The 27089-nt window shown below is 35.8% G+C and overlaps 1 protein-coding gene across 3 annotated transcripts in view; it reads left to right on the forward strand.

Moving 5' to 3' along the window:
- The first annotated feature begins 4292 nt into the window (after window positions 1-4292).
- The window catches only part of Ripk2 (receptor interacting serine/threonine kinase 2), a 30446-nt gene continuing 7649 nt past the window's right edge, over window positions 4293-27089 (forward strand). Inside the window, exons 1-7 of one of the 3 annotated variants that reach the window (XM_074068808.1) lie at window positions 4293-4577; window positions 11159-11312; window positions 13670-13825; window positions 17925-18082; window positions 18770-18819; window positions 20461-20622; window positions 24074-24159. In XM_074068808.1, coding sequence (XP_073924909.1) covers window positions 4405-4577; window positions 11159-11312; window positions 13670-13825; window positions 17925-18082; window positions 18770-18819; window positions 20461-20622; window positions 24074-24159 — 939 coding nt within the window. In that variant the 5' untranslated portion in view covers window positions 4293-4404. The other 2 variants (XM_020169277.2, XM_074068809.1) reach the window with 2 other exon arrangements.

Consider the following 27089-nt stretch of genomic DNA (forward strand, 5'->3'; position numbering starts at 1 on the left):
TAAGAAAACTAGGAATAGAAGGAAAGTACCTCAACATTATAAAAGCTATATATGACAAACCTACAGCCAGCATCATACTTAACAGTGAAAAACTGAAACCATTTCCCCTAAAATCAGGAACCCGACAAGGGTGCCCACTATTCCCACTGCTATTCAACATAGTCCTGGAATTCCTAGCAGAGCAATTAGGCAAGAAGAAGGAATAAAAGGAATACAAATAGGTAAAGAAACTGTCAAAATATCCCTATTTGCAGATGATATGATCCTATACCTTAAAGACCCAAAAAACTCTACCCAAAAACTCCTAGACACCATAAACAGCTACAGCAAGGTGGCAGGATACAAAATCAACTTACAAAAATCTTTAATTCACCAGTTAGACTACTAGCCATCATCAAAAACACCACTAACAACAGGTGTTGGTGAGGATGTGGGGAAAAAGGAACCGTCGTACACTGCTGGTGGGAATACAAGCTAGTGCAACCACTCTGGAAAAAAATTTGAGGCTTCTTAAAAATCTAAACATAGATCTGCCATATGATCCAGCAATCCCACTCCCGGGGATATACACAAAGGGATGCAATTCAGGTTACTCCAGAGGCACCTGCACACCCATGTTTATTGCAGTGCTATTCACAATAGCCAAGTTATGGAAACAACCAAGATGCCCCACTACTGACGAATGGAGCAAGAAAATGTGGTATTTATACACAATGGAATTTTACTCATCCACTCATCCACAAGGAAGAATGAACTTTTGTCATTTGCAAGTAAATGGATGTAACTGGAGAACATCATTCTGAGCAAGGTTAGCCTGGCTCAGAAAACCAAAAATCGTATGTTCTCCCTCATATGAGGACTTTAGATCTAGGGAAAATACAGCAATGTTGTTGGACTTGGGTCACATGACAGGGGAGAACACATACAGGAGGTATGGTAATAGGTTGGAGACCCAAAACATGAAAGCATTTGATGTCCCCACTCCAGAGGAACTAATACAGAAACCCTAAAGCGAAAGAGTTCAACATGAGAAGGGGATCAGGAACCAGTGTAAAGATCAGTTAGAGATGAATCAACTTGGGTTGTAACACATTTCTACATGGAAGCAATGCTAGGAATCTCTCTGTATAGCTATCCTTAACTCAACTAGCAAAAGTGTTTTATCTTTCTTATTATGCTTATGTCTTCTCTTCAACAAAAATAGAGATAAAGGCAAAATAGATTCTGCCTGGAAGCGAGGTGGGGTGAAGGGGAGAGGGTAGGAGCAGGGAGCAGGGGGGGAGAAATGACTCAAACAATGTATGCACATGTGAATAAATGAATAAAAAATTAAGTACTGTTTTCCATTTCATTAATAGATCCATATCAAAGTCAGTCACAGCCACAATCTCTCTCACCTATCAGATTTCATACAGAATTTCTAGTCTATTTGGAGATAGGAAGATATTGATAAGGCAAAACAGGTTCATGGAAGAACTACTTTGAGTAGGAAAAACACATTGAAGTAAGTGAAGATGTCAAACATAAAGATGATATATCATCTATCTTTAAATCCCTCATTTCATCTTAAGAAATAGTATGAATGAATAGCAAAGTTTAATTTGTCTTGGAAGAAAAATTAGACTAGATTTAGCAAAGGCAGGTAATATTAAGATCAGAAGAACTTCCTAACATTTAGAATGTTAGAGAAATTTAATAATAAAAAAATCTCTAACCAATGCAAAGGGCCTGCTGAAAATGTAATGAATTCACTTTTACCAGGAAATGTTCAAAAGAAGTTGAACAACTCTTAATTAGGTGTTCTAGCATTTGGTGAGAGATTGTAGTAGCTCAGTGTCTCCACACATTTTTTTCTTTTTCTTTTCTTTGCAACACTTTCACAGAAAGACATGTTAACCTTCTTAGAGATATTTAAGAAGTGATTTCATTTTTTTCTGAATGTTAAATGACATGTAACTTGAGAATGAAAACCGTTTCAGATATATTATTAGCAAATACCATGTTAAATGATGTTAATCTTTATTGATATGTTAACATAAGGTTTACTTTTATCCAATTGATGTGAAGCATTTTGTTTAATATAGCTTAACTATGTATCTTAGAAAAGATATCTTAACTACATATGTCTTAGAAAAGGCATTTAAAATGACAGATACATTCAATTCTAGGACTGAATATGGAATGGCTAAATGAGAACCATGATTGTACTCATTAAGTGCAAAAATGGTTACTTTGTCACTCCTTATAGAAGTATATGTTTCATTGCATATCATTAGATCTAACAGGCATTGTTTTAGTTTGAGGGGACAACGGTGCCAAATGTACCCCAAACATTAGTTTTCCCATGTAGAACACCCATTGTTATGCAATTATAGAGACTTTTGTGGCATTTGTATTTTTTAAACTTTCTGGGTGCTTTAAGACTGCAAAATAGAAAAATTTTGAATATGAGATGTTTAGAATTCTTGGAGTTATGTTTCTTTTTCTGGGCGGGGTGGTGTTGAGACAGGGTCTTACTATGAAGCACAAGCTGGCCACCAACTCTGGATCCTCCTGCCTCAGCTCCTGAGTGCTGGGATGAGGCACATGTAACACACTACCTGGATCAGAATTGTGGGGTTTTTTGTTAGTTTTTTCAGTAGTATTTCATTTTTTTTGGTTGCTTCTAATTAAAGAGGTGAGAGATTTAAAAGAACAAGCTTTTAAATCTATTTAAAAGCTTTTCCATCTATTTTTCACAATAGATGGAAAAATAAGCTTCGATGTAATTTTATAGAATTTCAAACAAATGAATTCAGCCTATAGATGTGAGGCTCATTTGTAAGACTAATTTGCATAGCTATTCTATTTTTTTGTTGTTTCTTGTTCAGTTGGCATACTTCAGCATCAGTATTCCTTAAGCTCTCAGTCTTAAATTCATTATGAAATTAAACCACATATATATTCCTATATATGAACATTTTCATCTAAAAGCATGTATTTTTAGTTTAGGACATATACATAGTTTTATTAGTTCCCATATACACATAGTTTTAAACTGTATACAAGTGAAAACGATCATGATTTAAGGTAGGGGAGGATGTGCCTACCTAATATATACTATACTACTTTATATAAGGGATTTGAGCACCTGCAGATTTTATTAAATACCTGGTGGATGGAGGGTCCTGGAACCAAGCTCCCCACAAATACAGGATACCAAGAGACACTTGTATTTGCACCTCACAGTCGACAAAACAGTCATCTAAGTACAAAATGCGTTTGATTAAGGTAGACAGATGGAAAGAATGGTTGCTGTCTTTTTTGGTTGAAGTTCTGATTGCATTCCTCCCAGATGTAAGAGAAAGAACCCTGTGCAGTCTTACCTGGAGTCAGAAGGATGGATTCTCTGGGCTGTTTTTCAGTTTCTGTATTGCTTATGGGAGTAAGAAAAAGGGCTGGGAAAGCCATTCCCTGGTAGAGTAGCATGACACTCTAATTAAGAAGCTAACCACGTAAATGTATTCCAGTATGACAGGGTTTGTCACTCAACCCTCACTGCTGCTGAAGTGGCAAGAAGTGGAGTGAGAATACAATGCAGGTAAGCACCTTCTTTGAAGCATGGAGACCATGAAAGTCACTTCCCAAAGTGGAAAGTCGGGAGTCAGGGCCCCACCGCTGCACTTCAACAACCCCCCCCCCCATGGTAAATACTGTACATATACTTCGTGGACTCTGGTGTAGACAATATTTGCATTGTCTTGTCGGGTCACCTGAAAGAAAAATAAGTGTATGTAATGTTGCATGTAATTTCAGCGATTGGTGAGTCATCCTCCACACCTGGCTTCCACCCAAAGAAGGCCTTACACCCTACTTCCACCCCACCCTACCGCCACCTTCAGGGTTTGGCGACTCTACAGAGGACGCTCCGCCCAGTTCAGAGGAAACCCTGCCTCCTGTGACAGTCAGCTGGCCATCAGGCCTCTCAGAGGGACTTTCCCTCCCGAAAGGAAAACTTTCCCAAACTTGCGTGCTGGGGGAGGCGACAAAGGCGCGCTGGCTCCCTTTCCTGGTCCTTGCGCCCGGGTGAGAGACAGACAACCGGTCGCTGCGCAGGCGAAGGCGGGATCGGCCTGGGGTGGGTGGCGGCCGCGTTGTCTGCGCTGTCGTCGCCGGAGCTTGGGAGGAGGCGGAGCTCTGAAGCAGGAGGGCGGGAGCGCGGGGCCGGCCCTGTCTCGCAGCTCCTCCGGCGCCGCAGAACTGACCCCGGCCTCCAGCCACCAGGAGCCACAGGCCCGGGACCAACAGCAGCCGGCGGGGCCGCCCGGGAATGGGCGGCCTGGTGACCTAGCGGCCCCGCTTCTGCGCGCGCATCTGGAGCCAGCGCGGCCGGCACTCCCGGACCCCGCCCGAGAGTCCGCGACCATGAACGGAGACGCCATCTGCAGCGCGCTGCCCACCATCCCCTACCACAAGCTCGCAGACCTGCGCTACCTGAGCCGCGGCGCCTCGGGCACCGTGTCGTCGGCCCGCCACGCAGACTGGCGCGTCCAGGTGGCCGTGAAGCACCTGCACATCCACACCCCGCTGCTCGACAGGTAGGGCGCCACCGTGGCCCCCCAGGGGAGCCCCAGCTCCGCCTCGACCCTCTCTTATCACCACCCCCCTACACACATCTAAAGCGGGTTCTAAATGCCAAAGGTTAGTTCCCACCCCCCTAGTCACCTCTACCCCTGGTCACTCAGCCTTGGGACTGGCAGGGTGGAGAGCAACTGAACCCCTGGAGATGATCGGTCGCTTTCGCCCACTCATCTCTTCTCTCCATCTGTCTATCCCTCTTACTCTCTTCAGTATCCTCTCGTCATACTACAGAAATTAGCACTCACAGACCAATTCTAATAGTCCTGTGTGTTGACATTAACGTGTGCATAACATATAGTGGGCTTTGCTTTACTTTCTACTTTTTTGGAGGCAGGCTCTAGGGCTGCAGTGTCCAGCAGGTAGCTCTTAACAGTAAGAGCTATGGAGCACCTGAAATGTGGCTCAATGCAGTGACAATAAAATATGCAGTGAGTACATGCTGGATTTCAAACATTAGGTACTAAAAAAAAAAACCTCTGTATTTTCAGATTGATTACATGCTAAAATAATGGTTCACACCATATTTTTATTGGACAGTACTGTTCTAGAGTCTGGGATGTTTGGTTAGGGTTTTTGCTGTGTTGTCATAAAAGTTTAGATGTCCGATTCTACATTAGCAGTTCAGTTTTTCTGGCTTTCACAGAGGAGACTGTCCTTAGAGTAAATGTGTATTATTTTTGTAACAATGAATTGAATTCAGAAAACTGCTAAAAAGCCTAAGATTGTGAATATCTCTCACACCATGAAGCAATTTTAGTGAAGTGTTCACATTTTTTTAAGAAAAAGCTAGCATTAGTTTCTGTTTCCAGGAAAATACTACAACCATATACCATGGACTTGTGACTGCATGTTACAGTCAGTGGACTGTATGTTATTAGTCAGTGGTCTAGTCACTAGTCTTGTGTGTTTTCCTTCCAACACAGATTCATTCAGGCCTTGCATTTAGTTTTCAGTGTGCTAACATCCGTAGTTGCAACATTCTCTTCTCCTCCTCCATCTAATGTGAAAAAAACATCATGATAAAGGCCTGATTGAACAGAGGCTAATCTCTGGTCTTCAGTCCTTTCAAAATGGTTGAATTTTCATCTGCCTGTGACTTTTTTTACACTCTGGGCTAAAGAGCATTGTACTTTTGGGACACTTTTGAAGATATTTTCAACTTTTTATATGCCACAATCCAGTTCAGTGATGTATGACATACTGTTTGTTTACCCTGGGCCTTACATTCTGTGGAGCAAGTGGTGGACAGGTATATATATGTGATCAACTTTAATGGATGGTGAATGGTTAGAAAAGATGGATATATTCCAGAAACAACTGTCAAATACTATATGGAAATGTGTAACACTGAAGTCATTCTAAAGCAGTTGATCCTCTCACTTTGGATACTGCTTTTCAAGATTTTAATTTATCTAAACTTTGTGCTATTGAAGTAAAGAGGGAGTTCCCTTCCATACTCATTAACAACTTTCATAGTGTAAAATGCTTCACTAAATTAGGTGGGAATTTAATTCTATCTTCAGAGAAGCCATAAGACCAGTGAAACACTTCAGTGCATCACATTTTTTCTCTTTCTTGTTGTCTAAGATCTTAACATTGTCAGTGTTTTTGTAGTCTGAGCATAGGGCTAGGCTTATACAATTGATTCTCATGGTGTCTATTTCCTCGTTTATAAAACGTAAGTAATAAATACCATCCAAATACTTCATGAGCTCTGATGTAGATAATGTTTGCACTGTTCTGTGGCATCACCAGAAAGAACAATAAGAATATGTGATGGTACATATTATTTTAATGATCGGTGAGTCAGTCATTCTTCATAATCTGACTTCTGTTCAATGAGTCTGCCTTCCACAAGAATCTTCCCACCCCTGATGAGTGGGTGACTCCTATTGGCTGTTCAGATATCCTGCAGATAATAATAACACAACTGTTTTCTCTATTGAAATTTTGAGTTAGGTAATTTTAGTGATATGCCTATAGAAGCTATGTTTTACATTTTTAATTTTTTAAATCTTTTAAAATCTTTATTTTCCCACTCTCAGTCTTGTTGTAATCTATCTTCAAACTGTCCTATTTGCTTCTCTGATCAAGCAATGGAGAAGAAAGAATACAGGCTTTAGAGTACCATACTGCAATTTGAATCGGATTCCAACCCTGCCACTTATTATTGAAAAATTCTTCTGCCGTTCAGTCTCCTTATATATGAAGTAGAGATAATGGAACCAACTTTAGAGGGCTGACCCAAGGACAAGGTGCATAGAAAGTGGCTGACACTTTCATAGCAAAAGGAAGAATGCCTTATGCTTGAGTGGAAGATGGAAAGAGTGTATTAAACATCATGTCACTGGGACTTCTGGAGTATGCCCTCCATGTAGTGCTGTCTCAGTATCCAATAATCTTCGGTTCATCCTGTGTGCCCATATAAGGAGGCTGCACAGTAGTTTTCTTGTTGGCCCATGGGTCTTGTGACAAATACAGAACTGCCTGAACTTAGAAAATATAAGTTTAATTAAGCAGTTCTCACAGACTGATTTAATTGATTTCCTCAAGTATTAAAGGGTTGAGGAAAAAAAGGAGAGCAGTTTTGCACCTTATGTCTTCTTGCAACTCTTGAGTTTTAAAACTTATATAATATCTATTCAAAAAATAAACAACAATGATTTTTCTGCTTTGTTTTGGCTTTTTATTTTTTATTTCTTTTTAGCAGGCATTATGGCCTGGTTAGGAATGTCTGTTGCTATCTTTATTTAAAAGCCATTTATCCAGAACTTGGGTGGTTTAAAGGTCAACTAATCATCATCACTTACCTAATAGGCTTCTGGAAACATTTCTATTTTTGTTATTGCTACTAACACTCACTCAGCCAGGGTAAAAACTGATGACGTCCTCAGTTCCTTTCCATTTTTTTTTTAATTCCCCATAATCAGTCAGTCACCACAGCTGAACATCCTATTCATCCAGTGTTTTCCTCTTCATTTCCACAGCTACCTTTATAGATTTAGGCTCTCCTTGCTTCATGTCTTAGCCATTATTAAAATCTCCTAACACCTGATTTTCTAATCTTTCCTTTCTCTTGATCCTGCTGTCAAGTTAACATTCCAAAATTTGGTTTTACTGATTTCTTTCTCCTTTAATCACAACTTACTATCAAATGAAATGTAACCCTACAAAACAGACTTTTCCTGTAATCATTTCTACATTTCTTATTTCTCCCAACACCCATTCTTCTATAAACTGATGGCTTTGACACTAGATATGATCCTAGTGTCTTTTTTGCCTTTACTCCATTCACATACACTGTTACATATCCTGATCCATATTAAACAATTCATCATTTCACTTTCACTTCCTTGAATTCACTTGAGAGCTGTTGAACATCTACAGTGTAACTATATACAGGCATTGATCTAAATCATGGGGATATACATGTGAAAAAGAAAAGCAAGGTCCTCCCTCTGTAGAGACCTCATTCACTTTAGATGCTCTCTCTTCAGTGTTGAAATCCTGTCCATCCTTAAGGAGTAGCTGATGTCCTACTTCAATGTAGGTTGTGGCTACTCTGCCTCAAGTGTGTTGTTTGATCCAAAAAAGTACGCAAAAACTCCTAAACACCATAAACAGCTTCAGTAATGTGGCAGGATACAAAAACAACTTACAAAAATCATTAGCTTTTCTATACACCAACAATGAACAAATTGTGAAAGAATATATGAAAACAATTCCATTTACAACAACCTCAAAAAAAATCAAATACCTAGGAGTAAACTTAACTAAGGAAGTGAATGACCTCTGCAAGGAGAATTACAAACCTTTGAAGAAAGAGATTGAGGAAAACTACAGAAAGTGGAAATATCTTCCATGCTCATGGATTGTAGAATCAACATAGCAAAAATGGCTATACTACCAAAAGCAATCTACATGTTCAACACAATTCCTATCAAAATCCCAATGACATTCATCACAGAGATTGAAAAATCTACCCTAAAGTTCATTTGGAAACACAAGAGACTGCGAATAGCCAAGGCAATATTCAGCAAAAAGAGCAATGGTGGAGGTATCACAATACCCAACTTCAAAGTATATTACAGAGCCATAGCAATAAAAACAGCATGGTACTGGCACAAAAACAGATATGAAGACCAGTGGAACAGAATAGAGGACCTGGATATGAATCTAAACAGCTATGCCCACCTTACTTTTGACAAAGGCCCCAAAAACAGATAATGGAGAAAAGACAGCCTTTGCAACAAATGTTGCTGGGAAAATTGGTTATCTGCCTCCAGAAAACTGACACTAGATCCATATCTATCACCCTGTACTAGTATCAACTCAAAGTGGATTTAAGACCTTAATATCAGACCCAAAACTCTGAAGTAGTACAGGAAAGAACAGGGAATACTCTGGAAATAATAGGTATAGGCAAGGACTTCCTCAGTAGAACTCCAGCAGCCCAGCAACTAAGAGAAAGGATGGACAAATGGGACTACATGAAATTAAAAAGCTTCTGCACAACAAAAGAAATGGTCTCTAAACTGAAGAGACCACCCACAGAGTGGGAGAAAACATTTGCTGGCTGTAAATCAGACAAAAGACTGATAACCAGACTATACAGGGAGCTAAAAAAACTAAACTCCCCCAAAATCAATGAACCAATAAAGAAGTGGGCAACTGAACTAAACAGAACTTTTCAAAGAAAGAAATTGAAATGGCCAAAAAACACATGAAAAAATGCTCACCATCCCTGGCCATAAAGGAAATGTTGGCGAGGATGTGGGGAAAAAGGAGCCCTCATACACTGCTGGTGGGAATGTAAGCTAGTACAACCACTTTGGAAAACAATATGGGGGCTTCTTAAAAAACTAAACATAGATCTGCCATATGACCCAGCAATACCACTCCTAGGGATTATACCCAAAGGAATTCAACTCAGGTTATTCCAAAGGCACCTGTATACCCATGTATATTGCAGCACTATTTACAATATCCAAACTATGGAAACAGTCAAAATGCCCCACTACTGACAAATGGATTAGAAAATATGGTATTTATACCCAATGGAATTTTACTTAGCCACAAAGAAGAATGAAATTTTGTTATTTGCAAGTAAGTGGATGGAACTGGAGAACATCATCTTAAGCAAAGTTAGCCAGGCTCAAAAGGCCAAAAATTGTATGTTCTCCCTCATATGCAGACTTTAGACCTAAAACAAATACAGTAATATTGGACATGGGTCACATGCTAAGGGAAGAACACATACAGGAGGAAAAGGGAAAGGGAAGGAAACCTAAAACTTGAAAGTGCTTGATGTGCTCAATGTAAACGAGTGAATAAAGTAATCTTAAACTGACAGAGACCACTATGGGAATGGGACCAGGAAGTAGTGAAGAGGTCTGGTAGAGATGAACCAGTTTGGGTTTTATTACACATGTATGTGGAAGCAATGCTAGGAATATCTTTATCTCAAACTAGCAAATACGATATGTCTTTCTTATTATCTCTGCTGTCTTCTCTTCAACAAAATTGGAGAAGAGGGCAAAACAGGTTCTCCTGGAAGCAAGGAGGGTGGGAGGAAGAGGAAGGAGGGGGCAGGGAGCCGGGGGAGAAATGGCCCAAACACTGTATGCATATATGAATAAATGAATAAACAATAAAAAAAAGTGTGTTCTTTGTTCTGTGAACTCCCCCATAGTTTGCTCTTTTTTCCTTCCTTCCTTTCTTTCTCTTTTTTATTTATACGTCTATGAATATTTTCTTTTGGTGGCACTTATCATATTCTGCCTTGTATTTTCATGAAAGTATTTTTGAACAACTTGAAGGCAAAGTTTTTTTATATTTATCATCTCCATAATTCAGAGTACCATTCTTTATTCATATTAAAAGCTAAAATTTTATTTGTTTTGTTTACAGATAAGCAAATTAACCAAGTATCCAGAGTTACAAGCACATAACTGTCCTCAGTGTTCTTTTCCAAAGTTCTGATGTCTAACTTTGAAGCATTATTGACTTTTATGCAGGTGTTACCATCTAGTCATTTAAATTTCAATACTTAAATATTTTAAAATTTAGGATATTTTGAAATTTTTTGCACAGTATACAACCACAAATTTAATATTCTAATCAAATCTGTTCATTTTAATACAAAATAAACATAATAATTTAGTTAGTTCAAGCACCTGTCATTCTAGCATTGATAGGCTTTATGAACTTCCTCTAACACTGTGTTCTTTCCCTTCCCTAGGAAAAGTACAATAATAATAACCAGTGTATAGCACTTTTCCTGTCAGAGGTTTATAGAAGTTATTTTGGTCTCTAAAGACTTATGGAATATGTAGGGTAGGTATTATCTCTATTTTAAGTATGATGAAACTGAGGGTCAAAGGTCAAAGAAGTAAAATTTACATGAGCTCACATATCTATAATGAAACTTCCAGGCTTAATTAATCTTATGAGCATGATAATGTGTATTATATATATATGATAACTTATAATGTATATTCTTATTTCCTGAAATAATTATGCTTTCTTTTCTCCTTAGTGAACGAAATGATGTCTTAAGAGAAGCTGAAATTTTACACAAAGCTAGATTTAGTTACATTCTTCCAATTTTGGGAATTTGCAATGAGCCTGAGTTTTTGGGAATAGTTACTGAGTACATGCCAAATGGATCACTAAATGAACTCCTCCATAGGGTAAGTACTATACATTTTCAATAGCTATCGTCACCATTTGTGTTCAAACTAGAATGCTTTGGTTTTGCATTCTATCAGATTATTTGTGATATATAAGTGAATCAAAGTAATAATGAAAGACAATTGGAATGGTAAAATTTCACCTTTTTGGCTTTGTTTTTGTTGTTAAAAAATACTGTGAAGTCAGGCCTTGTATACAGAGGGACCTAGACTATTTTGTGAAGGTCACTATTCCTGACATTCATCCTGAATTATAGTATCCATATGTGCATACACATAGGTATGAATGGGAAAGAGGAAAGATAAGCTCTGTACACTATGCAATCCACTGTTAAGCTACATTTTATGGCAATGACATTTAGGATTCAAAGTTAAGTGTTATTAATAACAGTTCATAAAGTTCTGAATTCACAGGTCAAGTAAATTATCTTCAAGTCCCAAATACATTAACTTTTCTAATAATAGACAGGAATGTGAGCCATTTACCTTTTGTCTCAAGGTACCAGTTACTCTGGCTTTGATTGTGAAGTCTGTCAGTAAACAAATTTGGGCTCTTCATTCTCAAATATATGTATTCCATACATTATTGTTATCTTCAATCTGAATTTTTCTCCAGAAATCTTTGTAAACCACTTGATCAATTTTATGAAGGTTGGTTTAGTTAAAACTAATAATATAATCTAATCACTGGCACTCTAATTAGAATACATCATAATCTCTGTAAGTGACCAAGGGAAAGTGGGTGCCATTGTCAGACACTCATGGAGTAACTTCCTGTTTGTTTCAGAATACATCGCATTCTATTCATGACTTGTGACCATCTGAAACAAAGATGGAGTGGTGTCAGTCTGTAAGGTTGGTGTAACCACCGTAGCAATCAAGATACCATACTAATAAGGAACAATTTTCTTTGAAAAGTGAATATAAGTAGAAATTCTGTTTTCTTCCCACACTCCCTTAGATACTCTGGCACCCAAATTTGGAGCCCACTGGAAATTCTGTAGCCTCCTCCAGGGGTAATGCTAACTCTTGGAAGGAATCATAAAATATAGAGTGAGTGCCCCTCTATCCTTGTTACCCTGATCAAAAGTTTCCATATAACACTATTCTGTACAGAGACCTGGTTATTACTTTAAACTACATAATTTTCGGAAAAAGTTGCCTTTCTACAGGTTAGAAGATTCAATTACTCCAAAGGATTGGGCTATGCATATACCAGAAGAATCAACACTCCACATTAAGTTCTTTATAATTCTTTTGGTTTCCTGTATTAAATTGTTTTGGGTGAGATTTATCTTAAAGCACCCTCCCCAACCTCAGAAAATATCACTGAAAAAATATAAATACAGTGTAAACAATCTCAGATGTTTACACATTGATCACTGAACTTTAAGCACACCTATTTGCAGAAAGAATTCTCAAGACAGTTTTGAGCTTGCAATAGAAGCAGACTTTATATATATATATAAAGTTTAGAAAAATGCTTGGTGATTCATTGTCAGCTTTTCCAAATTTTCTGATTTTTCTGAATATATACATTCTTCTGGGAAACTGTATTAACCTTTACATTCAGAAAACATTTATTTGAAGAAAGCTCAGATTGTCCTCAGTTATAAGTACTAGGAAATATAGACCATTTAGTTCTAAATGTGACCCTCATGTAGGTTTAGAAACAAAAGGTATCTTTGTCTCCCTTGCAAAAAGGAAACTCTCAAGAAGGAATATAGATAAGTTATACTGTTAAATATTATTAAAAGCATGGCATATTAATGCTTACTATTCAAATAATTACACTGTGGTCATCATATTAATTGATGTAGATTATTATAATAATAAAGTATGATTTTATATTATTAGAAAAATTAAAATATTAATCTTGAATGAATCGTTTTGTTCATATCAAAAAACAAATTGTGTGTAATTCTCTCTCTCTATCCTGTGTATGTATGTGTATTTGTGTGTGTGTGTGTGTGTGTGTGTGTGTGTGTGTGTGTGTGTACACTCCTGGGCACAAGTTACTTAATTAATCCATAAAACTGGCCAGTGAATGTGAGTATTGGTATGTGTGTCTCTGGCTATATACAGATATATAGTAATTGAGAATTGTCTGTTGAAGAAAGAGGAGCTAATCCCACAAAGTTTCCTGGCTAATATAAGCTAATATACTGTACAATACTGTAGTCGTCATTTTTTCACTAGAAATTAAGATATAAAGAATGTTAAACAATATCAAATTGTTATAAAAGTGAACCTGTATCTTGACTTTAGTTTATAATTGAGTTCTCATGAAATATTTATTATTCTTAGGGTAAAATCTGGGCACTAATTTTTATTTTGCTTTTTTCACATATATAAAGAAAATTGAATATCCTGATGTTGCTTGGCCATTGAGATTTCGCATCCTACATGAAATTGCACTTGGCGTAAATTACCTACACAATATGAATCCTCCTCTACTTCATCATGACTTGAAAACTCAAAATATCTTGTTGGATAATGAATTTCATGTTAAGGTAAGTACTTTAAAAAAAATTATCCATATCCTTGAGCTTAATAGTCTTGATGGTAAAGCCTTTATGATCTAATGGTCTCTGGAAACATCTCATCACAGATACCCAGAAGTATTCTTTACCAATCTCCTACGCATTTCTCAATACAATCAAGTTGACAATTAAGATTAACCATTATGCTATTCAGCTGTTTTTCACAGTGGCTGTACCATTTTACATTCCACCAACAGTATATGAAAGATCCAGCTTCTCTGCACCCTCATGAGAATTCATTCTTATCAGTGTTGTTATTTAGCTGATCATGGCCTTATAGTTATATCTACAATGGTCTTAGTTATAATTTTTCTAATGGCTAATGATGTTGAATGCTCTTTCATGTGCTTATTTGCCATCCCTATAGCATTTTCAGTGAAATGTTTCTTTGTGTAATAAGCCCTTTATTTAACTGGATTTTTTATTTCTACTATTCAGAGAGTTCTGTATACATTTTAAATGAGTCCTTCATCAAATATGTAGTTTTCAAATATTTCCTCCCAGTTTATACTTTGTCTTTTCATCCTTTTAACAGTCTCTCACAGAGCTAAAGTTTTAATTTGGATGAAGTCAACTTTATCACTTTTGTCCTTTATGTACCAAGCCTTTTTGCTATCATGTCTCAGTATTCTTCACCAAGGTCTAGGCCATGGTGATTTTCCTCTGTGTTATTCTAGCATTATTATAGTCTTATGTTTTACACTAATTTATGATCAGTTTTAGATTTATTTTTGTATAAAGTACAAGACTTAAAGTGCTCAAAGAGCCAGATGTAGTAATGACTTTAGGTGCTATCTAACTCATGACACCAAATAAAAAGTAATTTACTTGCTGATTCATTAACACTAAGTGCAAGTAACTATTTTGTATGCATATGTATTTCATTTTTATATGCTTCTTATAATAATACACATTATCAGAATAGTATAAATATAAAAAATGTTCAAAGAAATACATTTCTGTATTACTTAATAGAGAAGAAATAGAAAATGTAAAACAAAAGTATGATAAAAATTAAAAGTAATCTTTTATTGAAGATTTTCCTTTTTCTAGAATTAAATGGTGAGGGAAGGGAGAAAGAATAAGTTTCTGCCTCAATATTGCTGAGAGACAGAAAGAGACTGAGAGAGAGAGAGAGAGACTGATCAATCACAACAATTATAGTAGAAGTACCTTAATGATCAGCAGGTCCTCTGGATCCACACTACATAGTCCCTGTCTCCCAAGACAATTATCCTATGACAGCGGCATCTTAGCATCCTTATTAGAATGACGTTGACATTTTCTTATATGGTTAATCAAAATTCCTTCCCAGTTGCTTTTACCCATTAGTCCTTCTTCACCTCTTCATGATAAAATGAATAAGTCCAAATCTCCTTCCACACAGCAGCCCTTCCAGTATTTGAAGATAGCTCTGATCCCACTGGCCCTCACATGCACTTGGGTTTTGTCCTTCTCCCTGCTAAATGTCCTTGGTTCCTTTAACCAATTTCCTTATTATATGAGTTTTAATTCCTGGTGTTATCTGGATGTATCTGTTTAAATCCTTCAGAAATTTCTGTACTTAAGAGTTAGACAAAATACTCTCAATGGGTCTGATGAATGTAGAATTGAAGGAAAGTCAAATTGGGCTGTCAACAAGGGCACTGAGATATTTTTTGTTTGGTTGGTCGGTTCTTTTTGTTTTGCTTGTTTGTTTGTTGCTGTATCATGTCATTCTCAAATTAGGTACTTCTTTTTAATCCTTAAGTTATGCTTAAATATTAACCCATAGAAGCCAGGTATCAGTAGTACATTCCTTTAATCCTAGCTACTCAGGAGGCAGAGATCAGGAGGATCGTGGTTCAAAACCAGCCCAGGCAAACAGTTTTCAAGACCCTATCACAAAAATACCCAACACAAAAAAGGGCTGCATGGTGACTCAAGTGGTAGATAGAGCATCTGCCTAGCAAGCATGAGACCCTGAGTTTAAACCCTAGTACCACAAAAAAAAAAAAAAAATTAACCAAAAGAGAGCTCAGATTAGAGTTGCACAGCATGGACCTGAGAACCAACCTCCAATTCAATGTCAATCTTTTGTTACTCAGCACCTTTAGGAAATAATCACTCAAGTTGTTTGGAATACTCCTGTAAGTACTATTATACAACCAAGTGTCTCCATTTGTCCACAAGAACTCTTATGAAAGTCCTTGCTTGATTGCTTTTCCAAGATACCCTCGTGGCTTACTTTCACACATACTTCACCCTCACAAGCAGTGTGGTCTTCCCTTATCCCCTACCCCAAATAGTTCCTCTCTATCCTCATACTTGATTTACTTCTCCATAGTATTTTTCTCCAATTGACAGGATTTTTTAAGTTAATGTTTTATTGACTATCTCCTCCAATTAGATATAAACTCCATGAAGACAAAAATTCAGGCTGTGTTTTAAACTGCCACATGTCCTGTGTGCCATACAGAAGCATTTCAAAATTATTTGTTATATAAACACATGAATGAGTTTCAGATCTTCTATACACACTAGATAGGCCTGCTAACTTAATATATAATCAAAATATATTGTAAAAGTACACCAGAATATTTTATAATATGCAAACCATTTTTATATTCATTCTTTGACAGTAGTAGTGCTGTCAAAAAAGAAAGAAAGAAATTAAGTTGGTCTTCTTCTATTTTGTATACTTGTGGAATAGCTATGTCATATGAGGTCTGAAATTGAGTGCTGATCTGACATAATCTGTTTTTTTCTGAATTCTTTCATTTTCTGAATTACTTATAAAGTATTCCTTCTGTAAGCTTTCCTAAATTTCTTTTAAACCAGGGTTTAAGGAGAGTCTCCTACTGGAATACAGATTTGTGAAGTCAACATTTTTTTCTTTTTAATAGTCAGGCATATACTTTTTGAATTTTTTTCTATTTTTAATTTACATATTTGCACATCTAAGGGGTGCAGTATAATCCAATACATATATACATTTGGTGTGTACAAAACAATAATAGTAACTAACATATATGATCACATATTAAATGCCACACATCCTTGTGAGTACTTTACTTAAAATGACTCATTTAATTTTTCTCAATACACCTCTACATAGATTATCCACAGTTTACAGATGGACAATGTAGGGCACAGACAAATTAAACAACTTACTCAGGGTTATACAGCTAATTAAGTGGAAGAACTGGGATATAAGCAAATAATCTAGACTCCAGAACCCATGTCCTTAACTAAAGCTATATTGTCTTTCAAAATTAACCAAGCTTGACTTAATATGTTGACAGCATATTTTCTCTTGGTCTTTTCTAATTTTTTTTTCCTAAAACTTACCCTTTAATTAATGGTTAGTATATGAAAAATTCAGGTATTCTACATTTCTTTTGGGGGATAGGTAACTGCAATGTTTTTTATCTCAAATTCATCTTAATGCTATCAAGAAGTATTCCTACCATTAAAATTTGTAATTTTTTTTGTAGTACTGGGATTTGAACTAGAACATACATGTTGATCCACTCCACCAACCCTTTTTCGTGAAGGGTTTCTGCACAATAAGTCTCACAAACTATTGTGCCCTGGCTGACTTCAAACCGCAATTTCTGATCACTGCTACTTCTAGGACATTATTAGTAAGACCATTTAAACCTGTGTTATAAACAATGCCCAGTAACACTGCATGATACATAATTAGAATTAGTACTTCTATGAGAGGTAACTGAATTTTGAAAGCACAATCTTCTTGTCTTGTCATAAAAAGTAGAGTCCTCAGTGTATATACTCATTCATAAAATAAGGCAAAGGCAGTTAGCCTCCCTTTAAACATTTGTAATATTTTGCTAAACCTCCAGTCAGTATGTGTTGCTTCTAGAGCCATTGGACACAGCACCATGGAATTTTGTTTGTTAAGTTGGAAGAATATATAGAAATATATACATATATATTTGTATGTATGTATATCTAGCTTTCCCCGGTCTGATAGCTAAATACAGTACATATACACAAAAACAGACAACTTTTGGACTTTCCAAAGAGAACATTTTTAAATTCAACTATTTACTCTTTCCTCTTACAGATTGCAGATTTTGGTTTGTCAAAATGGCGCATGATGTCTCTCTCACAATCACGAAGTAGCAAATCTGCACCAGAAGGAGGAACAATTATCTATATGCCACCTGAAAACTATGAACCTGGACAAAAGTCAAGGGCCAGTGTGAAGCATGATATATATAGGTATGGTGTGTTGCCTTTGATCAGAGTATACCTTGTTTAAAACTCAGGATTCATCAACCAGAATTTTGAAGCCACATGTTAAATTGTGAATTTCATTCTTCTCTCATAATTGTGGTGAAAATAAATTAGAAACCACAGTGGTTAATATTTTTCAAATTAAAGATCTCTTGCTAACTGTATGCCAGTGGCAAATAATACAAATAATACAGCTTAAACAGGTGATTTACAACTGCAGTTTAACTATAGGTAAATATTTTTACTATGAAAAAGAGAGTGCTGAGACCAGAAAAAAAGTTAATAGAACAGGATTATGTGAGACAGTGTTTGATTGTCTAAGTGAAAAACAGAGTCATAAAATCAGAAGGCATGGTTTATCAGGGTATTCATGAGTAACTATTAAAAAATTAAAAGGATAGCTTTTAAATTGCCCTCAAAAGTTATTCTTACATGTCACTTTAGTATTACAATAATTTGCCAATTTTTCAAATTAAGATTTACTCTTTTTCAAAACAAAGACAAATTCCCTTTTAAGTATGTATGAGCACTCATTGTCTTGGTTGTATATGGTAATTGCCACCTGTCTCTTTCAAAAATGCCATGCTCACAGTCAGCTTTTTAAAAACTAGTCCTGTGTTAGTTTATTAAACAAAGTTTTCTTATAATCTATTAATTTTTTATCTTAAACAGCTATGCAGTTATCACATGGGAAGTGTTATCCAGAAAACAGCCTTTTGAAGGTAAATATACTCCAACTTCCTTAGTCTACATAACATCAGGTTCTCAGGACACATTCAGAACTATCTTAGCTTGACTTATTTTAAATGTGACTATCCATTCTGTACAAAACACTATAAAATATAACAATTTATCAATTATGAATTCACCATATACTAAAAAATATACTAGATTAAGGACCAGAAAACCTAAATTCTAATTCTTATTCTCACAACAATTAGCTCTAAGATCAAGCCACTAAATCTATTGAGTCCTCATTTTTGTCATCTGCAAAGTAAGATTTATGAATTACTATTTTGAAAATCCATTCTAGCTATATTTTCTTTTGTGGTGGTACTGTGGTTGAACTCAGGACTTCATGCTAGCTAAGCTGGTACTCTACCACTTGAATCATGCCCCAAGCCCTTTTCACTTTTTTTTTTAAAAGAGTCTCACACTTTTGCCCAGGCTGGCCTGAATCATGATCCTCCAACTTACACCTCCCAGGTACCATGTACGTGGGGTTACAGTCCCACACCACCTTATTACCTGGCTTACTTGTTGAGATAGGTCTTGCTAACTTTTCGACCGGGCTGAACTCAAACTGTGATCATTTCAATCTCTGCCTCCCTAGTATCTGGGATTTCAGTCATGCACCACCACATCTGGCCTGCTATAAAATTCTTTACATGAAAACTTGATTAGTATTCCTTCTATAAAGACCAGAAAATATTTAGACTAAATTTTGGTATGACTATGTGTGTGCCATATGTCTTATTTCTTCTTTTTCCATTCTTGTGCTTTAAATCCATGTGTGACTATTTAGTATGTGACTCTACTCTCATAGAGGAATGAAATGAAATAGTGGTTACTGGAGACTGAGAAAGACAATTGAATGAGAAAAAGAGGGATGGAGCACCCAAACAGTGAATGGAGGAATTACCTTTGGCTCTTCTTTAGCACAGAAGGATAGCTATTGATTAAAACAATCTACAATATATTTCAAAATGACTAAAAATATGAGTATAAAATTGCCAACACATAAAATGATTAATAGTTGAAGAGACAGAGATGTTTATTACCCTGACTTGACTATTTTACATTGTATGTATTTATCAAATTACCATAATGTACCCTACACAGATGGGTAATTATGCGTCAATAAAAAAGATGTGACTCCCTCTCAAAAAAAAAAAGACCAGCTAGCATTGAAGAATAATCTTTTTCTTTCCCTGATATTGTTTATGTTTTTATTTCGATTTGTATATTGAGTTTGCTATGTAATAAACATCTTCAACATCTCAGTAACTTATAAAATAAATATATCATCTCTCATTCACATTAGATATTGGTTGCTGCAGCCCTTCTTGGCTTTGCTAGTTTTCATTCCACTCTATTGAGCTCTGTCTGCCTCTGTTCTACTCATATACCATTGGCCAAATCAAGTAGCAAAGCCAAGCCCAGCATTAATGAGGTGAGGGTGTAAACTCCTCTCACAGCAGGTGTACACAGCTGACACCAACTGGGAGATACAGCGTTTTACAGAAAAGGATATATTGAATTAGTCCTGAGAATTTAAGATTCTCTCATTGTCATTTAGTTTGATATTTAGAATACTGAGTCGTAATATATTTCTATTCAATGGAATATATTTGTTTTGACAGAAGTCACCAATCCTTTGCAGATCATGTATAGTGTGTCACAGGGACATAGGCCTGACACTAATGAAGAAAGTTTACCATTTGATATACCTCATCGAGCACTCATGATCTCTCTAATAGAAACTGGATGGGCACAAAACCCAGATGAAAGACCATCGTTTTTAAGTGAGTATACAGTTTTAATTTGTATCTTTTACATTATAGAAACAGCTAATATACTATAAGTAAAATATTCCTTGAAAAATCATGCCAATAGATGACTAGCTCCAAATTGTTGTACAAATTCTTTTCACTTTTGTTATTCTTAGCATTTATATAGGGCAACTGCTTCTAGAGAAGACTTGACAATTCCTAACAGAAAAGAGAAATCATCTGATAGGAGTAACAATTCCACTCATTTATTAGGACTCAGCAGCTATTACACATTTACTGGAAAGAGCACTGGGAACAGAGTAATAAACATTACAATCTCAATCCCTAATTTCTGGGAGCTCACATTCTAGTTGAAAAGACAGAGACAATAAATAAGAAGACAAGATATAGATCATGAAGTCCTATAAGGAAATAAACATGGTAATTGACTAGGTAAGGGAGTGACAAAAGGTCTTTTTTAGGAACAAACATTTGGGCTGAGACTTGAAGCATGACAAGGAGCCAGTCATTCAAAAACTGAAGAAAGAGTAATTCCAGCAGAGAAATGAGCAAGATTAAAGACTCTGAGCTTAGAAGAAGAAAAAGGTTTGTATTTGCAGAGTAAAGAGAAAGCCTGTGTAGCCGGAATATAGTAAGCAAGGAAGGTAATAATATGAGATTAGAGAGATAAGTTTGCCATCATAAAAAGTTAGGTTTTTATTCCAAGGGTAATGAAAGTCATTAAAGTTTTTCTTAGGGAAGTGACATGATCTAACTTAAGTTTAGATGAAAATCACTCTTGCTGATGTATGGAAAATGGACTTTAAAAAGGCAAGACTACAAGCAAAGAGATCAGGTAGGAATCTCACTCAGTAGTTGTCTAATTAAAGTGGTAATTCTAGAGACAAGATTACACAGAAATAAAACATATTTCAGAAGTAGAATGGATCAGACATCTAAATGTGAAAGTGAGAAAAATCTTCGTAACCTTGGGTTAGGCAGAAATCTTAGATTTGACATCAATAGGATCCATCAAAACATGGGGACTAGACTTCAAAAACTTGGAAACTTTTGTACTTCAAAATGCACTACTAAAACAAGAAAACAAGCACAGATGGGGATAATATATTTGCATATCATATGTCTGCTAAAACTACTTGTATCTAGAAATATAAAGAACTCTGACCAGCTCAACAGTAGAAAATATAACAAAATTTAAAAATTAGTAGAAGATTTGAACTTCATGGAAGAAATTATACAAATGACTAAAAAGCAGATGGAAAGGTATTTGACATCATTAGAAAATACAAATTAAAACTACAATGAGGTACTACCTCCTACCCACTAAAATAACTACAATTAAAAAGACAGAAAAAAAGAAGTGCTAACAGTGATATGAAGAAATGAAACCTCATATATTGCTGATAGGAATGCAATATGATGCAGCCACATTGAAAAGCAGTTTGCTGTTTCTTAGAAATGGAAGATCAGTTTAGCCAACAATCCTGTAATTCCACTCACAGGCAGAGAAATTCCACTCACCTAAGAGAAATGAAACCATGAGTTCACACAAATACTTGCATGTGAGCAATCATAGCATTATTATTCAGATAGCCAACAAGTAGAAACAGGTGTAATTTCTGCTATTACTACAATAATTTGTAAATTTGTTGCTCAAGGGAGGGGCTAGGACTCCTGATACAAAATTAAGCATCACTAACATATGGACAGTCTGAACTGGATCACCCTACATAGAGAATATAGATAGCAAACAGTGAAGTGCTCACATAAGACCTCTGAGGCATTCCGATACATAGAAATTGAGAAGAGAAAGAGGAAAGGAGATTCTGAGGACAAAATAGATAGTGTCTCTTGTGTCTTGGAAGCTACTAGAGGTATCATTTCAAGGAAGGAATAGTCATCCATGTCTAATTGCTAGGAGGTCAAATAAGATAAGATTTTAGCTTAATTGTGGTGGTGAGAGGCTAAGGCAGGGAGATTGCTTGACTCCAGAGCAATATTATCAATACCCTATCACACACACAAAAAAAGCTACTCATAGTTACTTAAGAGGTGGAGATCAGGAGGATCATAGTTCAAGGCAAGCCCAGACAAAAGCACAAGACCCTATCCAAAAAATAACTAAAACAAAATCTGGGGTCATGTCTCAAGTGGTAGAACACCTATCTAGCAATCATGAGATCCTGAGTTCAAACCCCAGTATCACCAAAAGAGAGAGAGAGAGAGAGATTTCCATCATTGTCATCATTGGTAAACCATACTTTAGTGGAGATATGAAAACAGTGTATATTTCAAATTTAAAGAGGGAAACAAGTATGGACAATTCATTCAAGACTTTTACTCATTTTTTATAATAGAGGGAGTTAGACTAATTAAAGAATAATATCATTATAGGTAAAATACCAAGTCAGAATCTCACTGCACAATGAACAGACACTTAAACAATGAAGGACAGGATTGAAAAACAGGTCCTTCAAGGAGAAGGTAATAGTGGGAAGAGAAGAGTAAGTGAAGAGGGTAAAGGAGGGTGAATATGGTCATGGTACTTTCTATACCGTGTGAAAATGAACTTTGAAATCTGCCAAGGTCACTTTAAAAAGAAGAGTGGCGAAAGAGAGAATAATGGAGGGGAAGAACCAAACTGTGGTACAATATGTGTGTATATGGAAACGTAACTGTCATACGTTAATAAAAAAGTTTTAAAAGAGACTTTTACTCATATTTTGTGTTATTTGTTCTGTTATTGAGTAGTCAGAGTTCTTTACGTGTTCTAAGTACAGATTTTGGGACTGGTGATGTAGCTCAGTATTAGAGCACTTGCCTAGCATGTTTGAAACCAGCAGCACACACATACAAACAAAAAAATTCTAGATGCATTTTGTTTGGCACATATTTCACATGCAAATATATCCTCTCATCTGTGGCTTATCATTTCTCTTTCTTTTCTTTCTTTTTTTGGTAGGGAGTTGAACCCAGGTCATCTCACACACTACACAAGTGTTCTACCACTGAGCTCATTTTTTTAATAATGTCTTTCTGGACATAGCTAAGAAATCTCCCTACCCCCAAGGTCCTGAAGATTTTCTTCTGTGTTTACATTTAGGTGTATGATCCATTTCAAGTTAATTTTTATGTATGATGTGAGATTTATCTAAATTATCTGTTTCTATGTGAATTTCCAACTGTCTTTGCACAATTTGTTAAAATGACTATTCTTTTCTTATTAAATGACCCCTTTGGTGAAAATCAGTTGGCCATGATTGTAAGAGTTTATTTTCAGACTCTGTTCTTTTCCATTAATGCTTATCTGTCTTTTTGCCAGTGATAAAGATTCTTAGGATAATTGAATATCATTAGCTTGTCAAAAGATTGACTTGGGATCTTATAAGTTAAATGTTAGCCTTTCAGTGTGGTTATGATTAGAAGCAATCCTAACTCAAATTGTTATTTTTTTCTTATTTAGAATGCTTAATAGAACTTGAACCAGTTCTGAGAACATTTGATGAAATAACTTTTCTTGAAGCTGTTATTCAGCTAAAGAGAACAAAGGTAAATTTCAAAGTTTTGAAATGTTAGAAACTAGAACTTTAAACAACTATATATTACCCATGAAGTTTTTTTATTTGGCTTAGTTTATTTGAGTTTTATCTATATTCTTTTCACAGATACAAGCTAGAGTTTTGAGGTGGGAGAGTTTGCCAAAGACTGTGAAAACTACCCTTTCTTTGTCATCAAAGGGTTTTTCCACTCATTCAAATTGCTGCCTTCAGATTTAATATTTCCAGAACCTTTAAGTATCAGATGTAAATTTGAAATGTGTAATGAAGGCCACCTGTGTATAGTGAATGCCATGCCCTGAATCACTACAAGTCTGTGTGCACATGTGTATTAGTTTACATTTACCTTAAGTTTTAATACCTATCAAGTAATGGATATCTGAGTTCTTGCTCTTCTCTTTTTATTCAGTGCATTTGGGATTTTCTGAAATTTATTGCCAGGTTAAGCTGAGAATTTATATAATTGAGACCAAAGGTGTTTCTTTTTTTTTTTTTTTTTTGCTTATATTTTTTTCATTTTCTTACTCAAGTACTCCATGTCACCTAGACAGAAGTAGCAATAGAAGTTAATGTGAATTACCTTGGGCAGTTGTCGGATTGGTCTGGCTCTTGTGGATCAGAAGAACTAATAAGTGAACCTACTACTGTAGGGTTTTCTTAATATTGGCAAAAATTACTTTTAAAGCAACTATAGTCTCTTAGAGTAGAGTAAGTGTAGTTTAGCACTTGCTAGGTTTCATTAAATTATACTTGATATATGATAATAAAAATACCAGTTAGCCAAATTCTTAGGTTATGAACAAGCACAATATATAGTTTATTCATTACTGAGTGACATCTTGCCTGCCCCTTGTAGTTTGCTGGACTAATGGCATAACCTTTGGTTTTAAAAGAAGTACATAAAGAAAGCAGCAACCCATAATCAAACTAACATTTGTGGTAGCTATATTAATACCTGAGTAGGAACTGTTGTAGTTCTTTCACTGGCTCCCCCACTTCTGAGTTGGTATAGTCTTTCCAGACATACCAGTTTCTCCACTTAGACACAGATTTCTGAAAGCATTGCTTTCTGCCTATCTTTTCAGCTCCTTTTTTCTCCTCACAACTTTCTGTTTTATTTCTCTTCTCTTTCTAAACGAAGCTAGATAGAAAGACCTGATGTCTTGGTTATGAAGAGAAGGAAAACCATTCCAGTTCTTTTTTGTCTATAATCAACTTAAACACTAGGATAAGGCTAATAATTTATAGCTTTTTAAATACAGTATTTATTTTCAGGTACTTTAATACCATTTAATGTATTCTTAAATGTCTTATGGTATAGTGTCATTTTCACTTACAATTGTTACTCTTTTTTTCCTCTTTTCTTTTTTTTCAATTCTGTGTCAGTTTGTAAACCTGTTAGGGCAAGAATATCATTTGATTCTTTAGGTAAAATAATTGTGGAATAGAGAAGTTAGTCATTTACATAACACCCCACATAGTTAGCTAATGGCAAGTCCACAATAGAAATTTAAAAGCTGGGTGTGGTGGCACCATGCCTGTAGTTCCAGCTACTCTGGAGATAGAGACAGGAAAATCATGAGTTTGATGCCAACCTGGGGAACATAGGCAACAAAGTGAGACACTATCTCAAAAAATTTAATAAGATTTTTGTAAAGAAGTTTCTGAAAACAAAGATCACTTTTAGAGTGACTTGTTTTGTTGCTTTATCTGTTTTCGATTCTTTTAACCAGCTTTTATAATTCATGTTTTTGCATGAATATATGTTGAAGAATTAAAATGGAACAATTGTTTTCTTTACATTCTATTTCATTTCCACTTTAGAACTAATTTACTAGTTCATAAGCAATTTGAGTTATTATTACCAGGTCAGTAATGAAAAACAGTGTTGCTGGTTGTTCTTGTTCTCTCTCTCACTTTCAGTCCATTGAAAGTATATTCCTTTCCTAGTAAACATTACTATCATTTTCAATACAAGAAAAAAAAATCCAGTGTTACTAATTTAAAGATACTGTATTATCAGAAATGTTTCAGTAAACCACAGAAAAATCTTATATAACAGTGATATAGCCAAAAATAATTTTAAATGTTCATACAGAAATCCATTGCAAATGTTCATTAAACTACTGTGAGTCCAGTATTAGTATACCTGTGCAGTATTGTATGCACAGGTGGACAGGAGTTTCTTCCTCCTAGTGGAGATGGCACTGTATAATAATGGAGGACTGGGTGCAGAACCCAGCAGTATCTAAAGTTCTGAAAAGCAGTGGGCATTATACTGGCATGAAAGGAAAACCAGACAGTGTTTTGTTTTAAAATCATTCTGTAGTGAGGACAACTAATCTGAGTCTAGTTTATAGGTGCAAAAACAAGACACTTAATTTTAGTTGCAAGAGGATAGCATTTAAATAAATAAATCATCTGCTTAGCATCTTCCATTTATTGAATGCTTATGAGTAATCTTAGGGCTTTTTACACATATTTCTTCTAATTCTCCTTGCAGTAACCCTGCAAAATAAGTATTTTTACCTCTAATTTATAGATAAGTAAATTGAAATTAAGTGTTATGCCCAAAGTCATGCAGTTAGGTATCCTGAGATTGTAAATCTGATCTGCTTAGCTATATAGCCTCCACCATTCCATTATAGCACACTGCCTTCTTTACTTAATCCAAGCCTTAGATTCTTATCAATAAAATGAAAATAGTAATACTTCAGAGTACAGTGCTTGAAATATAGTAAATGCTTAAGAATTGTGGATAGATAGAATGCACACATACCTGAAAATTTATGCTAGACCTAGTTTATACCAGACACTTCATATTTATTATCTCAGTCTTCAGAACAATTCTTTAGGCACCTATTATTTTAAAAATAAAGGCCCGACACTGAGCAATCAACAGTGTGCTCAAACCAACTCATT

This window comes from Castor canadensis, chromosome 3 (assembly GCF_047511655.1).
Source record: "Castor canadensis chromosome 3, mCasCan1.hap1v2, whole genome shotgun sequence".
Taxonomy (NCBI): domain Eukaryota; kingdom Metazoa; phylum Chordata; class Mammalia; order Rodentia; family Castoridae; genus Castor; species Castor canadensis.